This window comes from Carica papaya, chromosome 5 (assembly GCF_054855325.1).
Source record: "Carica papaya isolate Zhongbai chromosome 5, ASM5485532v1, whole genome shotgun sequence".
Taxonomy (NCBI): domain Eukaryota; kingdom Viridiplantae; phylum Streptophyta; class Magnoliopsida; order Brassicales; family Caricaceae; genus Carica; species Carica papaya.
In genome coordinates this window covers 41,941,621-41,959,731 of record NC_142313.1, presented here as the reverse complement: position 1 = coordinate 41,959,731, position 18,111 = coordinate 41,941,621, and the positions used below count along the sequence as shown (strand labels likewise).

Genomic DNA, 18,111 nt, shown 5'->3' with positions numbered 1-18,111 from the left:
GAAGCTTCGAAAAAACGTGTTTGTTTGCCGTGATTTTGACTATGATATAAGTTAGGTGAATTTTCTAACCTTCAACTATAAAGTAGATAAATAATATATACACACACACACACATATATATAAACAAAATGTGGATGTAGATGGATCTTATTTTCCTAATTGGGGAAGTAGGGACTCAATATCTGTCTCTTGATTCTTGTCTCCTAAAGTGTAGTTGGAAGTTTCTTTCCTTTTTCACGCTAAGTTATATTATATACATATATATAATTATAAGCTCCTATAGTAACCGTTCTCTTTTATTAGGTGGTGGTTGCTTCGTGTCTATACATATATGGCATATACTATATCATATACTATTTCAGCTTTGGATGCATTTGTTGGCTGTGATAATGGGTACATGAGCTCTCTTCTAAGTTTATATACATACATGATATGTATATGAGTATATATATATAAAGTTCATCTTGTGTATTTTCTCTTGTTTAATCGAACCCAATTTATGGAATTCATCTATTATATTATTATTAATACGTAAATATTACATAATTATAATCTTCATATTAAAATAGAACACACACATATATATATATACACACACATACACTTCTAAACATTTATCCAAAAGAAGAAATTTGGATAATATTAACAAGATAAATATCTGTGTATATATATATGTAAGTTAGCTAGTGTTTGGAACTCTATATATGACTTAAATTAATGTATTTAACCTAACTAGGCCCCAAAATCTTTATAATATTCCTCAATATGTATATTCCTCATTATGTTTTTGTGGGTATGTGTGTGTGTGTGTCTATATATAGTATATATTATGTGAGTTTACGTATTTCGTAGATGAGCATGCAAGCAAACACGTGTATATATATATATATATATATATCAAACACGTGTGTGAATATATATATACACACACACACACACGTCAAATTGATTGATAACTCTATTAAATTTTTAGAAAAATTAATAAAAGAGTTACAAATTAAATTAAAATAATTTATTTTATGAATTTTATTAAATTAGTTAAAACTTAGAAAAATTTACTATTTTAACCTTGTGTAGGATACTTTAAATTAAAATATATTTTTTAAAACAAATATAAAGAAAAAATATTTGAATTAAATTCCAAAAATACAAATTATAATAATTCATGTAGGGAATGAAAAGCGGTTGGCCCCATAAGCACTGTGAATGACAGAATACTGGAAATATATGGAAATTAGTGCATAATATTTTATGCAAATATACTTTTTCTATATATATATATATATATATTTTTGAAGTACACTATTAAAATGTGTGATGATACTAATTAAAATAAGAGACTAATTTTATTTGTTAAACTTGTTTATCTTGTAATTAATTATTTATTTTTGGATAAACTATCTGTCAGTCGATTAATTAATTAATTAGTCAGATTAGGACATGAAATTAGTCCAAACTCTAAATTATGTGTGGACCAATTATTAGATATTAATTAGCAATTTGTCAATTTTATATTGTTTTATATATATATATATGCATGTTTGGCGCTTATATTTTCTTGTGATTAAAAACTATATATTATATAGTTTTTTTTAATATTAATGAGGAATAAAATCTTTTATTTTAATTTAAGAAAAAAATTCGAGAAATTTGACTGAATATTTCAACACATTGTTTGGCAAAATCATACCATTAACAAAAAATTATAAATTAAACTAATTTTTTTTTTTACCTATAATTATTCCTTAATTCTTGTTCATCCTCTTTAGCTGAAAAAAAGCAACTTTTACTTTGTAAAAAGTAAAAAACGTTTCGATCAAGTTTTCCTTCCAAAAAACAAAAAAAAAACGTTTCGAGGGTATTTCCTTTTGAAGGATGAACTGGAACGCTCCTAAATAATGCTGGTCCAGATTCGCGATTAAAGTCCACCACCTCATTCTCGGGGGTCCATTCCCAAGGACAGAATAATCAATTTACCCTTCACTACAATCTTAGTCCACCACCCACCTATATAACTTACCTTCAACGTTCACATTTCTTCAACCTCATCCTTTCTCTTCCCAAAACCAACTTCGGAAAACCACTCAGACTTCGAACAAGAAACTATTTCAGACACCCTTTTATTTTCCTCATACTTCAGTTCAAGCGTATCAACGATTTTTGGAAGAAAATGAAAGAGGGTTTGGTTGTAGATGGTGGGTATATTTTCCAAGAAGAGAAGCATCTAACTGTGCTTAAAACTTCTCTGTTCTTCGCCGGTGATGGCTTCACTGTTTATGACTGTAAAGGTGAGTTAATCTTCCGAGTCGACTCTTACGGACCCGATTCCCGCGACAAAGGTGAAGTTGTTCTCATGGATGCTCATGGCAGGTGTTTGCTCACTGTAAGACGAAAGGTATTTTGATATTCTACTCCTCCCTCTCCCCTCTCCCTCTCTCTCTCTCTCTCTCTCTCGCTCTCACTATATGTTTTTTGCAGTATCCCAGACCGAGTCGACTCAGTGAGATCTAATATTCCAGACGAGTCGACTCAGTGAGTTAAAATCTTTTGCCTGCGAAACCGAAAAAAACAAGTTTATTAAATTTGAATTTGTTCATCATAAGGGCTGCCTCCATGTTAAATCCGAGTTCTTAGCGTTAATTTGCTGAAAATCACGAACATGATCATCTCATTTGTTTAAACAACCGAGTCTCATTTGGTTTTGGTCTGTGATTTGGGGGGGAAAACAGAGGCCGAGTTTGCATCAACGGTGGGAAGGGTATCTGGGGGAGAGATCGGACGGTCAGAAACCGATCTTCAGCGTGCGGAGATCGTCGATAATCGGACGGTGTGACACGACGGTGGAGGTGTACGGAAGGCCCGGTGAGGAGTATCTCATAGAAGGAAACTTCGGGCAACGGTGTTGCACCATCTTCAATGCAGTGAAGGAATCAGTGGCGGAGATCAGACGGAAAGTGGATCCGTCAACTAACGTGGTTCTAGGGATGGACGTTTTCTCTCTTTGCTTGAAGCCCGGGTTTGACGGCGCCTTTGCCATGGGATTGGTGTTGGTTCTTGATCAGATCTACGGTGATGATTTCGTCCAACATGATGGGGTTGACGTGGAGCCGTCCGTAGAGGATTAACTTTTGTTTTTTGTCCTTTTGCTAGGGGCATATTTTAGGAATTTTTTAAAAAAACTTGTGTCCTATATTTCTTGTGCTATTTTGTTTTTGTTAAACCAATTTGTGATGAAGAAGAAAAGTTCTAATTTAGGTTAAAAAAAATTATGTCAAAAACTTTATAATAATAAAAATAATATCTTCCACTTCATTAAATTCAAGTGTTTTGATTTTTTTATTATTACGATTCTATTAACACACTAACAAAATAAATTAAATTTTATTAAAAAATTTACAAAATAATTAATATTAATAATATTTTTAATGAGTGTATTTTTTAAAATTTATACTTAACTTATTTATTTATTTAATATTTATAAAAATAAAAATGTAATGCTAATTTGGTGCTAGTGATTTTATGTTTATTATCAATTATTGATATAATTTCTATTTTAAAAGTAAATAATATCTAAAACTAATATTTCTATTCAATGAGATTGGTAAATGAAAATAAATATTTTAGAATAATCTAATATTATGTTAATAATTTTTTAAAACATTATAATTAAACAATATTAAAATTTTAGGTGCTAGTATTTCAACTTTTTATCAAAAGTCAGCTATAAATACATATTTTTATTCCTTAATATTCATGAAAAGCAATAATATATTTAGCAAACATTATATACATATATATATATATTCAAATTAAAATCATCTTGGTAGTAGAGGATAGGAAACATTGGTATCTTTGTGGTCAGCCACAAATTTGATTTTTCATATCATATTTCTGTAGATTATGAATGACCCACTTGATTTTTTTTATTGGAAAATATTATTATTAATTTAAAAAAAATTAATAATTCTCAATTAATACTATATATTAAATAATATAATTTGTGATCTTAACATATTTTAAATTACCAATTATCTGAATTTCAATTTATGATCGAGATTAATGAACCGAGTACAAATAATTCTTCGTTCGTTTTTTAGCATAGCATTCGTACGCTTCGGTCATTGCCATGTTAAAAATATGTTACTCAAATAGAATAATGATACATAATGTATTGAAAAATAATTTATCATCTTGAATGAATGAAATTGAGATTTACAATTATAAAATCTTCTACCTGAAATACACCTGGGGTAATAATGTAATAAATTATGTGGGTGCACATATATATATATATATATTTACAATTATGTTAATAATTAAGAAAGCAAGAAATTGAAGTGGGTAAAAAGTTGTTATCAATAATTTTCAATAGGACTAGGGTCATGTATTTCCTCTGTACCATTCCCTTTGATTTTTTTCATTTTCAAATTTAGAAAAGTCATAATTTAGACTTTTTTTTTTTTGTGTGTGTGTGGACAGATTAATTCCACATAATTATAAATTCCAAACCCAAAATATTTCAAAAGTGAAGAACATCAATGGGGAGATTTAAAAAAAGAATTTTTTTTTTGAAAAGTTTCAATTTTCAAATATTTTGTAATTTATATTTTTAGTTAGTATTAATCTCAAATTAAGAATAATTGAGAAATTTGTAATGAAAGTTGATCTCAAATTTCTTACGTGCATGCAATATCGTCGTTTTAAAGTTCGAAAAAAGAGCGATTACGAAGAATCCGAAATATTTTGTTATTATAATATAAAATTTGAGTAACTTGTGCATCGGAATATTTTCTTTATAAAATTATATCGCGTATTATTTAATTAATAAAATATATGAATTTTTACGATTCAAAATAGAAGTGGGAATTAACTTGTTCGAGACTATATAAACACATAAAACAAACAATGTGATATGACATTTGTTTTTCCTTATGAGCTTTTTATTTACAGGAACCATGATATACAGAGCTGAACAACATTAGTAGAAGAAATCCACGAGCAAATTTCAGTTACCAAGTAATGGAAGAATGGCTGTTAGTACAACAAGTATAAAAAAATGGGTTACGATTACATTTGTAAACGTATTTAATATATGTATATATGTATGTGTGTATAACTTGTCTGGACTGGATTGAACAAAGCTGCAGTGTTTAAACTCATGATGATAAAAACTGGAGAACAACTCCCATACAAACCATAAAAACGATTGTATATGAAGACCCAAACCAACCTTGACCCACAATTTCCTGCAAATTTTTATGAACATGGTAAGTAGTCAGAAAGCAGCTGAATTAAGAAATGTTTATATATATATATATAGATAGATATATGTATGTAGTTTACCTTGAAAGAGAGAAGAGATGAAGTTGGTGCAGAAGAGACGAGGCCTGTAAAGCCAATATCATATGCTATGCTCCCATCAGGCTTAAACAATCCAAAGTTTCTTTCAGAAGTTGGTCCAGGCTTCAAATTCTCATTAAACAATGCAAAAACATAAGCTCTCACAACAGTTTTTGGTCTATAAGGAGTTCCCTTCTTTTTCAGCAGACGTTTTCGCAAGTTTCGGTTATAAGTCCTGGCATTTTTCAAGGTCGCACCAGCTTCATCTGGGTCACCATGAGAGGCCCAACCAGTCTCCGAAACTATAACCTCCATTTTATCGAACCCGGCCTTCTCCAATGCAGCATATGCTGCATCAACCTGAGCTTCAAACATGTTGTCATAGTGGAGATTAGTCTTTGCATCATGAATCCCAGGATTGTCTTTGAAAAGAGCGTAGTTAATGTCAATATGCTGAGGATCATTCTTGTAGGCAAGAAATGGATAAGCGTTGATGTAAAAAGGAGAACCAATCTGAGAAAAGAATTGCAGAAGCGGCTTCATGAATTGAAGGACATCTTCTTTGAATGTGCAGGCAGATGGCGGGTAAGAGTTCATGAAAACAGCTTCCGAATGTGGGCTTGAAACCTCGACAAGATGAGTTAAATTCAGTCTGTGAAGGGCGGTGTAAACATTCTTGGCTGCAGGAAGTAGAACTTCACCTAGCTCCAAGTCTGTGCCACCCAAAATCTCATTTCCTACTGCAATCCCGCGAATTCGAGTACCAGGAAGGAATGGCTCCACGTTTTCTTTTAACCAATTCATTGCTCGGTCTTCGGCTACACTCATATCTTTTAAGTACTCATTGCCAAGTCCAACAACGATTTCTATACCGGAACCTTTGAAGGCCTTGAGGACTTCATGATCAGCGTCGTAGATTCTGATGTTCTTTACCTTTGCTGCTCTTAGAAGTGTCACCACACTGCGAGGGGATGGTAAATTGTCCGCTATCTTGCCATAGTTTACACCATATGTTCCGGTGAATGCTTCCACTTTGAATACTGCAGAACAGGGAAGAATATAAGCTAATATTACTCATTAACAGAACACCACAAATACAATGACTTGAACATGAACTGCCTTCAAGAACAGAATCTATTAGAAAAAGAACATTAAAAAACGGATGGTAACTTTATTTGGCAATCAAGGAATCTACATTTTAAACCAATCAGATAGAAGCCAGTTGCACTTTGAGAAAAAGCAGAATAAAAACCAGTTGTATTTTTCTTTTAACAAATCCAGAGGGAAGGATGCCCAGTTAGGTTGGTGAAGTTCCATAACACAAACTGAGGAAATCAAAGCAAAATCATTTAGAAAGTAAAGTAATTGATACCATTTAAAGAAGACATAAAGTCGTACCAAAACCCTAGCTTTTTCTTTTTACTAGAACATATCATCTTGAAAATGAAGACCACTAATCTAATGCCAATTACCCATTTGGCAAAAAGAAACTGAGGAGACAATTGGGGGGAAAGAGAAAAAAGTGTAAGGTGAAAAAGGGGGAAGGTAGTAAGTACCTTGAGAGGAAATGACAGAGAAGATGAGGAGAAGCCAGATAAAGAAAGAAGAGAAAGCCATATGAGAACTGGGGAGATCATCAAAGAAAATGAATTCCATTTGTAGAAAAGATGGTGGGTGATGTTCCAATCTTTTGTAACTTCAAAAGGGTTACCAAAAAGGAATGCAATACCTTGTTATCCAGGTATGCAGTTACACCACCACAAAGAAAAAGAAAAAGATTCTTAACCTGCCTTTAATGAAAAAGATTTAGATTCTTAACCTCAATCCAAAATTCAAAGTTCTAATTTTTGTTTTCCGAAGGATGGTGTCGTAAAGATTCTTACTTTGCTCTCAAAGCATCCCTTTGTACCCACTTTCTTAGTGCACTGTTCTATTCTCCCTTTTCTAACTGTTAGCTCCATCTGCATATCATATGAGGTATTGAATTTGAATGGGTATATAATATACCTTTCTTTTCTTGCATGGAGAAGGAAAACTTCTTGTCCAGCAGATGGAGGTTGCAGAAAATGGTTTTAGCAGTTACAAGCATCTGGGTATCTACTGAAACAGCATAGGAATTTTGCCTCTCAACATAACCTGTTGATTCACATATGAAGACAGAATATCTCCGATTCCACTCTAGACCATTTCTCACCAAGCAGATACCACAATGTCGTATCTAGATTACTCAAACGATAACTGAAACAGCAAAAGAGGTTTCAATTTGCAATAAAATTGACAATTTTACCGAATAGATAACATCATCCAATTTAATCAGTAAAACCCTTTTTCTGAAACTCTTGGAATATGACGAGTAAAAGAAAATAAGAAGTAAGCCGGCAAGATTTAATCATTAGAAGTGAGACAAACAATCCTCTGGCAGTGTAAGAACGCACCTTTTGTTACCTTAAAAATGTTCCATCATCCAAGCTGTGCCATCCATATGAAATACATGCCAGGACATACAGCCAGAGAGATCATTATGGAAGTCATGAGAATATTCGAAGGTCTACAACCTATAACTTACGGCAAATCGTAACAAAAGCTGCATCATCTAATGCCTACTTAGTGGGGTACAGGTTAATTTCCCTACATACAATCAAATCTAACCACAACATCAATGTTACAGTCATCCATGGAACCATAAAGTTACAGGGAACAAAATACAAGGTAACGGGTATTCAAAGTCAGGTCTACAGGCACTAGATAATACATTCAGCAGGTTACAGAAGAGGAACCTGGCTGTTGTGGTGCATCAGTATGCTCCATTTGATTAATCTTTCCATTCTCAATGAACTCTCCGTTCGGTTTCTTACCTTTTTCCTCACCCTGACCATCAGACTTCTCATCGTTCTTCTGTGCGTCATCAATATCCGGGTTCTTCTCTTCACCATTTGCTTCAACAGTCACTGATTCTGGATTATCCAGTTTCCTATCGCTACTGCCATTTTCTTTTCCTGACTTGGTCTGTGACAGCTTCTCCGCAGAGTCTTCTACTTTCTCTTTCTCACTTGAAGTTGTTTCAACAGCACCACTTTCTTCAGCCTGTTTCTTCTCCACTGCCACTACTGCAACTTGACCTTCCTTTGTACTTGGAATTTCTGGGCCAGTTGCTTCTTTTTCACCAGCAACATTCTCAGTCTGTTCAGGACCATCTTGGAGCTTAATATCTTTCACACTTTCTTCTTGGATAACCTTAGTTTCAGTGCCAGCAGCTCCTTTTTCATCAGTAACATTCTCAGTTTGCTCAGGTCGTTCTTGAAGCTTAATCTCCTTGACACTTTCTTCTTGATCAGCTTCTTCCATGTGAGCATCCACATCCTTGCTTCGATCAGCTTCTTGGGCTTTACCTCCATTCTCGACCTGGTTTTCCTTGGAGATATCTTTTTCCTTATGATCTCCTGCTTCTTTCTTCTCAGTTGTCTCCTTATCTTGCATTTGAATTTCCCCTTCATTCTCAGCTTGTCCAGGAGCAGCTTCTGTTTCTTTATTCTCCTTCTTGGAAGCTGATCTCCGGCCTCGCTTCTTAGGAGGCTCCTTTTCTGGTGTTGGAGTTGCCTTTATCTTTTCACTGATTCTTGCTGACCTCCTCGGGGTCTCACCAGTACCCCAATCAAACTCTGATATTGCAGGATTGCCAGGGTGAGATTTCAGATACTGCTCCAACTGTTTCCTGTTACTGATCTCCTCGCCGGTAGGGGCAATGAACATAATCTCAATCTTCCGTGGCGAACCTATTTTCTTCGGGAAAAACTATTGAGAAACGAAGGCATGTCAAGAACCCAATGTTATTATAAACTATGCAAGCATTCTGAGATATCACGCAGCAACAGTATATGCAACTTTCAGCAGAAGGATTCAAGGATCACGTTTTTTGAGCTTTTAACTCATTGATGGCTGAACCAAAGTATCTAAACAACTCTAATTTGTATTTCATACATATCAGATGTTACAAGAACACTGCATATGGTCTACAGAGCACTGCTCATGCAATTGCTTCTTCCAACATGAAAGATTCAATTCTAAATAAATTTCAAGGCTATGTTTAGAATAAATCTAAAAATTTTGTGAAATTCATATGCAAATCAAAACTAAGTTCAACCAGGAGAGTATGTAAATTCTTTAGAAGATGGTAAAAATTAACCTCATGGAATTTCATTTAGAACTAGAACAGTGAATAAGCTGATGAAATTTTGAAACATTTTTTCAATTCTACAAGGAATTTTACATTGGGTCAGTTTTTATCATTTTCCATATCTTACAATTGAACTATATGTAGATTCAGTTACAAATTCCACAAAAACCAGGAATTTGGTACAAAAATAGCCTAAGTGAAATTGGAACAACGCGTTCCAAATTTCATCGGAATTTATTGAATTTAGAAATGAATTATGATGATTTAATAGAGAAGTAAACTATTTAGATATGCTAAGCAAAAATGACTTCACAAAATTTACACTATGTTTCCAATTTCACACACACACACACACACACACACACACATATATATTCATGGCTATTCTTATCCATGAAAGTACCTGGGTGTGTGTGTTTGAAGAGTAATAAAGTATACATAAAGGTTATTTCCTTCGAAAACACTAAAAACAGCATTTTAAACTTTTAAACTTCATCCTCATCTTCTCTAACACCTCTTCATTGCTAACCAACTTAAATGCTTTTATGTATAAAACAATCTCAATTTAAGAAATATAAAATAGAAAATATTTCCAGGTTTATAATAAACTCCATAAAATAATCCATTTGTTCCAAACAAAACCCTAATCACAACAATCTCCTGCATGCTATAATCATGTGTCTCCGTCGAACAAACATTCCACCATCTATAAATAACCACAGATAGCCAAGCATAAAAGAATACTCTGAGGTCCGATTCCACTGCAAATGCCAAGTAAATACACATATGGAACATATGTCAACATGACAGGAAGCAGTACCCTGCATCTCTAGTCTCCTTTTCTAGGGTGGAGAAAGTGTGTAATTCTAATTGGATTACATAAATGTTAAGGGATTTACCGACAAGTTTTCCCCCATGAATCACATGAAGGAAATTGTAGAAATAACAGAATTCCATTCTCTAACCTCGTGATGAAAATTTATGACAAATCAAATGCATGGAATCTTTTCTTTGAATGTCTTTCAAGTCTTTGCATGCATGGCAAAGAAAAAATCATAAATAATAAGCAAAATAGGAAACAGATGAAGCAGCCAAAGATAAGAGGTTACATAACATATCAACGAACATCGCAAGTTAGTTTCATGGAACTAATTCAAAGATTCCTGAGGAATTAGTAAAATGATTTCTTTTCTCCCGAATAAAAGATACCTATAAGCTTTTCTCCATCATACTTTTCATACGCCCTATAAAGGAAAACTAACATTAAATAGTTAGCTTTTTTTTTTTTTTTGAAAAAGAACATTAAATAGTTAGCTAAGGTGGCATCCCGAATCTGTTGCTCAGTCAGCCTCCAGGATTAGCACTGCTAGGAGTAGAGAGTCCATTCACACAATAGGCAGGTCATAGAGCAGAATACCCAAAATCCTCAAAGTCCAATTTCCAAATGATAAAAGGAAAAGAATCAATTTCAATATCCTAGAAAAAGAAAAGCTCAAGAGACATGCTGCATAACATGATCAATAGAATGATTATTATACAAGTAGCAAAAATTACTTTCAACTGCGAAGTAATACGCCAAGCTGAATAGTTAACAACTTAAGTTATAGAACCAGACATGAATATGATTTCAAAACTTTGTTCTCCTATGTGGAAAATAAATAACTGTCAACAGGAATATGGTTGAAGTTGGTTAGGTCATGAGAGGACTGTTAGTCAGACCTTTGGGTGAATTTGCAATAAAATATTCACCACTCTTTAAGATATATATGGGCCAGATGACAACACATGAATTTTTAAAATTTCCTCAGATACCAAAGAAACACCTTAGTCTCATTCCCCTTACTATTTTTCCGGTGGTGAAGAAAAAGAGAAACAAGAGAGCTTTTGAGAGGGTGAAAGATGACTTTGATAGGATTAGAGATAGGTGGTTCCAGACCATAAATTTTTTATTAATGGGTCATCCTCTTTATTCAATAGAAAATTTCAGAAATCTTACTAATATTTTGATTGACATGTAAATATTTTTGTACATAGATCAGCATCCGCTTAGTGCTTGTGGACGAATCATACCATACTTTTTATTTTTAAAAAAAGATTTACTCAAGTATCTGCTACCCACCTTATTTTCTTTAGCATAAAAATGTACGTTATCTCAACTTTCTTTTATTTACTTCAGAAAACCATGAAAGATATCCTATTAGCAGAGCTAAGCTCCATTTAAATGAAAATTACTTAGAAGTGCAGACATGATCCAGAAAAATTGGCTTTTCAAATCTAGACAGATAGGCTTACTATATGGGCATCATTTAGCCAATAATGGAATCATTTTGAGAAGCAGTCATCTGCATCTTGAGTCCCTTTTTCGGAGGTAAGGGCAATGGGAATTTTCTTATTGGATTAAACAGTTGTAAGGACTCAGTGAAAACATAAGAAGAAGGGAATTTTCTCAAGTGCATAAACTAACTGTCAAGGACTTGGAGATGACAGGACTTCCACTTCCTGCAACATCTGCAGGTTAACGACACAAATTTAGTTTTGAACAAATCAACATGTACAATAAAGAGTAAACCCATCTGAAGATCGCATTTTATGGAACAAACAAAAATATAACATTTAGCACATAATAGTTACTTTTTACTAAAAACAACAAAAAGTGCAGTTGATTCAGAACAACATTATCATTAAGGGTGTGCACAACTGAACTAGACTGATAAAACCGGTTCAAACCGAACCAGTTAGAGAGACTGGTTCAGTTAAGCCGTTTTTTTTCAGTCCAACCAATTAGGGAATCGAATAACAGGTTCGATGCTGGTTCCCCAATTTGAGAGCCGAAACTGACCAAATAACTGACTGGTCTATTTTTTTATATTATAATATTATTATATATAAATATAATATTATAATATATTTAAATTTAGAAACAAAAAGTTAGAAAACAAAACCTATTACACCACAGTCCTTAATCCTCCAAATTCCCCAGCTCGTTGGCCCTCAAAGAAAGAAGGAACACCAACATAACAACACCAACCACCTCCACCTACAACATGTTCTGACGTCTGAGTGCTCTCTGTGGCTCTGCCTCTGCCTCCACATGCTCATAGGCACAGCCACGCACATATAGCTCACGCCTCCACGGAAGGCCCTTCTTTTCACAGTCATGGCTTCATGTTCTCGCCTTTCTGTGGCAGATGACAGTGACAACCAGACACGAGATAGGCTAGGGAGATAGACACCATGAATGCAGACAGAAAAGAAAGGAAAGGGAGGACCGGCTGTGGAGGAAAGTCAAGGGAATACAGAACTCCCCTCCCCCCCCCCCCCATCCTTCTCAGCAGCCATGGAGGATAGAAGGAAAGGAAGGGCTAGTGGCTAAGGACTATGGAGGAGAAGAGTAAGAAGTAGGCAATCTTTAAAATCTAAAAGAACCCTAGCCTCTTCTTCCTTTTTTTATTCTAATTTCACTTCTGATTTTCATAATTTCATTCAAGTAGAACTTTTATTTTATGTTTTTAAAATGCTTTAATAATTCCTAGGAAAGAAAATCCAGTCAAACATTTTGGCGTAGAAAAAGAACAAATGAGCTTTTCTCCTTCACACTTTGGAAGTATATCCTAAAGGAAAATTGCAAGTAAGAAGTTAGCAGAAGTGGTACTTCTGTCCCTCATTTAAAGGGCAGATTGTAGGGGCAATACTCCAATACCCTTGGAGTCCAATCTCTAGGAGGCGAAGAAGTTTTACAAAGATTACTTGAAGCATGAAAAAGTTCAAGAAACATCAAACATAAAATTCTCTATGTTGCTTGGACTTAGGTACAAGTGTTGAAGTCGTGTAGGGTATGGGGGCTCGAATGTGGATCTACATGTTTGACTTGGTCATTTTCACAATCAAAGATTAAAAAACTCAACCAGTAGTCCACATATTGAGTAAGGGTACTTAAGACTCATTTTGTGAAAGAAAAAAAAAAAACACAATTCATAACTTAAAGCAAGATGCTGTACCTATATTTTGAATAATTACGGCCAAACAATATAAGCAATTTACTGTAGCTAATATTTGTATGCAAATCAAATAAGTGTTATCTTATAATTTGTATGAAGAATACAAGATCTTCTTCACTTGTATTTTTAAATTCTGTAAAAAATTATCTCAGATTTAATGAGCTTACATCTTTAGGCTTTTGGGTTTTTTTAGTCAAACATTTACAGCTCAAATTCATTATGCCTACATTTGCAGGGTTCAATAAAAAAAAAAAAAAAAAACTAATTCCAAGCTGCCTAAGCATTTCCCATCCCTTCTTCTCTTCATTTTTTCCCTTCCATAGCTGCCGTAAGAGTAGTGGAGGCCTGTGTACTAGCTCTCTGCTTTCCTTCTATATTTTTTCTTTTCTCTCCGTTCTCATCTCTCTTCTCAATTTGATCTTTTCTCACCTCCCTCCTCATTTTCATATGATTATGGAAGGATCCCTCATTGCGTTCCTTTTCTCTGTCTTTTCATTGAAGCTTTGTCCAACAGGGCACATCATGTGAATCAGTAAACTTTTGGCAAACAGTGATGTTTCTAAGATGCACATGAAGAGGTCGACACGTGTTTCATATCCAAATCAAGATCATGACATGTCCACACAGCTATGGCACCATAATTCCAAGAGCTCCGACGACATGGAAGATTGTTATGGGATCATTACACAATTAGCATTTAACAAAAGTTAATAGCTATGCTGAATAGTTTAGGGCTTAAGTTACAAACAGTAGACACGAGTATGATTAAGATGCCTTTTCTCCTGGTAGTGAATGGATTACACTCAACTGAAATACGATGAAGATAGTTACTTGAAGGATTGCAGGTTGGACATTTTAGCATGTGCAATGAAATTATTACTAACTATACAGGACAGGACTAAGGTAATCCATTAAACAAAACCAAATCCTTCACCAGAGCATAATTGCACAACAGCATCCCTGTTAGCATCTTAATCAAAATTTGACAATTTGGTAATACATGGTTCATACCCAGACACTTCAAGTTTTAAAAGTACAAATCTCGCAGCTAAACTTCTAGAGTTACAAAACCAGAGCATAGAGGAAGAAACAAAGGTGAGAAGCTCAGAATGGAAATAACTAAGACCCTTCAAAGATTGAGGCTCCATAATCGAATTATTGATCCACATCCTACCCCCTCAAATCTACACTACGAAAAAAATGGTCATCATAAAAAGAGAGAAAAAAAAAACTCCTCATTCTTCCCCGTAACAATCATCCTTACTGAAACAATCATCTTCTGCTCTGTTCCAGATTGCACTCTGCCTACAGTTACCATTTCCTCCTCCATTCAACAACCATCTAATTAGGGAAGTCCAAACAAATAAACCTCTCATTCACGACTTAAAGAAACCACTTGTTGACCAACGGCCCTTTTCTTATCCTTTGTTCTCGCTTCCGTCCTCTTAGTCTTGTCACCACCTCAACTGCTCAAAGAACTACCTCACTGCAACTCTATCATGTCTTGCATCATTTGCAAGATCAAAGGTATAAAATCACAGGCACGTTAAGTGTAACTTAGAACTGACTATCTACTTTCCAGAACAAAAGAAGATTTGGATGAATTGAAAGAGGAAAATAACTCAATTCGACCAAGCATTTTTCCTTCACTTCCCCTTCAATCAACAACAAAGAAGAAGTCAAACTTAGAGGAACAGTTGGAAATGCATCTATGATGTGAACAAAAACAATTTCCACAGACTGAAGTTAAAAAATGGTTTTTACTCTATCTTTCCCAAATGAATTTTCAGACTGGCAAGCTAACAAATTCTCTAACTTGGTTACACCCAAGTTTTAATAACAGCGTATGTACAAGGAATATTATCCTCTGCACAGAAGCAGAACTGCTAACAGAACTCCAGAGACAGCAGAGTTCACCAACAAGTTCAATAAGATTTTCACCACAAATGTTCCCAAATTTCAGTTAAGGTCTGACAATGCATAATTAAACTCTACCTATGAGAGGAAATAATTCCATGGAAGAAAGATCCATTACATAGGAAAAAATTTATTTCCCCCTCAAATATATGAAAATAATTGAACTTAAGAAGTTAAACCTCAAAAGGAAAAGATATCCCAAGTAAAACCGCCAATAAAACAAATAAGGTAAAAATCTTGCGTAGCAAACCCTAAACACAAAAATTACTTGCACAGACACAGAATTGACCAAACAAAACCCTACCTGTAAGAACCAATAACAAAACTACCAACTTGAATTACACCATGTAATCCTCAAAAAACCATAAACTTCCAAAAATTAACCTAAACCCAGAAAAAAATTACCCCTAAACAGCTCCAAGACAGGAGCTTTCATGAACTCAAAAAACCAAGAAGAACACACAACAAAAAGCAAAAGCAGAACACAGACATATACATACAAATATAAACATATAAAAAGGTAAGAGTAAAAGTGGGAAAAGCTGGAAAAGAAACACAAACCATTTTCTTCCAAGCAGGAGGTGCTGGAAGCTCAACAGAAATAACTTCTTCTTTACTCTCCATTTTTCACCTGCAACCAAAATAATTTTCCCAAAAAAAAAGTTTAGGATAATTAAAAAAAAAACAACCTTTGTAAGAAATGCGAGGTTGTCTGAACAGGAAAAAGAGGTTGTGTGGTAAGAAACGAAGGAGAACTCAACTCACCCAAAAACCGTTGAGAGTTTGGAGATATGTTTTGCTTTGTTCGTTTGTTTGGTTCGGTTGTGTTTCTCGCAGCCTCTCTCTTCCCCTTCCCCTTTATAATAATAAAACTGTTCATAAAATATAATCCACTCGGGAAACGATAAAGACACCCGGGGAAGTTGGAGTTTTAAAAACACTGACCAATCATATTGTTGTTTTTGTCCGTTACATCCGGATTCTGTCACCTTCTGCGCTCCGTTTCGTCTGATTGCGACACGTTTCAAATGTTTCAAATTGGCTCCTCTATCCAGTGTGTGAGGAAACCGCAGTGTTTGTCAGCGCGATTGTTCTCACGCGCTGAAATCATTTTCTTTTGGAGGGCAAGATTCTGATATAGAGAAGCATATTCTAATCCGCATTGCACATGGGATTTTAAATAGTTTGGACAAATTACCACTAAATATATAATTAATTTTTTATTAGTTACATGTATAACTAGTTAATTGCGAGATAAGTAAGGTCTAACATCTTATACTCGGTAATATATAAAATGTTTTCACCTGGATCTATAATTTTAACTTTAGAAAAGTATTAAAGAATTAACAACGTGGGGTAGGTGTGAATAATTTAATCACTTGGATCATCTATGTAAGTCTTTTCAAAATATTAGCACGTATATATTATATAAAATGATTTCACGAGTAAAAAATTATTTAATTAAAGATTTTATTTAGAATTCTTAATTCAAATCATAATGTGTCATAGATGTTACTCAAATAATATAATATCATTACAATTGAGTTTGAAAAAATCATGATATCATAAGATTAATATAATGAGCTTAGATCGAATTTGTCAGACTAAGAAATTAAGGGGCTTAGGGATTTAGAGCACATCCCGACAAAACAAGGCATTTCTCGTGAAGCTTGGATGACATCTCACCACTGAACCTTCTAATTTCTAAGTCTAAGTTCTTCAGGCTAAGTATTTTCCATAAGATCGATTAGCAATCTTGATAACTTACCCCATTTATGGCTTAATAACTTGGAAACAACTCTTGCAAAATCTCTACTTCCTTAAGAGCAAAAGAATTAGATGGGATATTAACGATGGAATTGTCACTAACTTTTAGAAATATCTCTGAATTGGTAATCGCCTGTTAATCTACCTCCTACAGTCCTGAATACTTGATGATCGTTTAGAAAGAACAATGGCAGAGTATTCCTCCCTAATAGAAGGTGTTAATAATGGAAATTTTTTTGTCAGGACCACTTACTGCCTTTTATGCCTTACTTTGAAACGTAGATGCAATACTAAATGAAAAACAAGTTGGAGACTTTCTATTCCCGAGAGAGTCTGCCATTTTATATTAGTGATGATGTCCAATCAGTTGTTCACTAATGTGACAAAATAAGTGTGTATGCATTGTTATTTATGATAAATACTCGTGGTGCACTATTAGTGGAGAGGATACCAATCATGTTATACGTTACTATATTATAAGTAGATAGATATACCAGAATTTGATTAATTTTTAAGTACTCTAACATGTTTTTTTTTTTTTTTTTTATAAATGCATTCTCTAGAATCTAAACATTTACATTAGTGCTCATGATATAACTAGTTGATAATTGATCTTTCTCATCACCGAACAGTTTACTTGGAAGAATAAGAAGGATAACATCTTTGAGCCTATTGAATGTTTGGTCCCTCTTACGAGTTTTAAGGTTATTCACTTGGTTTTGGATTATCAAGCAGGGTGTACTCCTTAGGTGGGTGACAACCTTCCTTTTGTGGGTTTGTAGGCTCATCCCTTTTGTTTATTTAAGCTTTATATGGATGCTCTGCCAAGGGTGACTCGAGGTATGCCACTGTTTGGGGCATCATTCGTGATGATAAGGATTATTGAGTGGATGAATTTTTGTATAATATTCGTAC

The 18,111-nt window shown here is 34.1% G+C and overlaps 3 protein-coding genes across 5 annotated transcripts; 1 reads left to right on the top strand and 2 right to left on the bottom strand.

Moving 5' to 3' along the window:
• Positions 1-1,958: 1,958 nt before the first annotated feature.
• On the top strand, positions 1,959-3,317 carry LOC110821074 (protein LURP-one-related 12-like). The gene is made up of 2 exons (XM_022050789.2): positions 1,959-2,395; positions 2,730-3,317. The coding sequence occupies exons 1-2, from the start codon at positions 2,171-2,173 to the stop codon at positions 3,123-3,125; spliced, it is 621 nt and encodes a 206-aa protein (XP_021906481.1). The 5' UTR covers positions 1,959-2,170; the 3' UTR covers positions 3,126-3,317.
• Positions 3,318-4,871: 1,554 nt separating this feature from the next.
• Positions 4,872-7,917, bottom strand: LOC110821004 (Glycosyl hydrolase superfamily protein). 2 transcript variants are annotated; one of them, XM_022050659.2, is made up of 4 exons: positions 7,776-7,917; positions 7,348-7,578; positions 5,344-6,380; positions 4,872-5,246 (listed from the first exon to the last, which is right to left on the bottom strand). In XM_022050659.2, exons 2-4 carry the CDS (start codon positions 7,427-7,429, stop codon positions 5,157-5,159), a joined length of 1,209 nt encoding a protein of 402 aa, XP_021906351.1. In that variant the 5' UTR covers positions 7,430-7,578; positions 7,776-7,917; the 3' UTR covers positions 4,872-5,156. The 2 variants fall into 2 exon arrangements, with proteins under 2 accessions (XP_021906351.1, XP_021906350.1); XM_022050658.2 differs by lacking the exons at positions 7,348-7,578; positions 7,776-7,917 and adding an exon at positions 6,897-7,184.
• Positions 7,757-16,341, bottom strand: MBD11 (methyl-CPG-binding domain 11). Of its 2 annotated transcripts, XM_088221092.1 has the most exons (4): positions 16,195-16,265; positions 15,991-16,060; positions 11,807-12,022; positions 7,757-9,132 (listed from the first exon to the last, which is right to left on the bottom strand). In XM_088221092.1, the coding sequence occupies exon 4, from the start codon at positions 9,088-9,090 to the stop codon at positions 8,095-8,097; it is 996 nt and encodes a 331-aa protein (XP_088077218.1). In that variant the 5' UTR covers positions 9,091-9,132; positions 11,807-12,022; positions 15,991-16,060; positions 16,195-16,265; the 3' UTR covers positions 7,757-8,094. The 2 variants fall into 2 exon arrangements, with proteins under 2 accessions (XP_088077218.1, XP_021906462.1); XM_022050770.2 differs by lacking the exon at positions 11,807-12,022 and having other exon boundaries at positions 16,195-16,341.
• Positions 16,342-18,111: the final 1,770 nt, after the last annotated feature.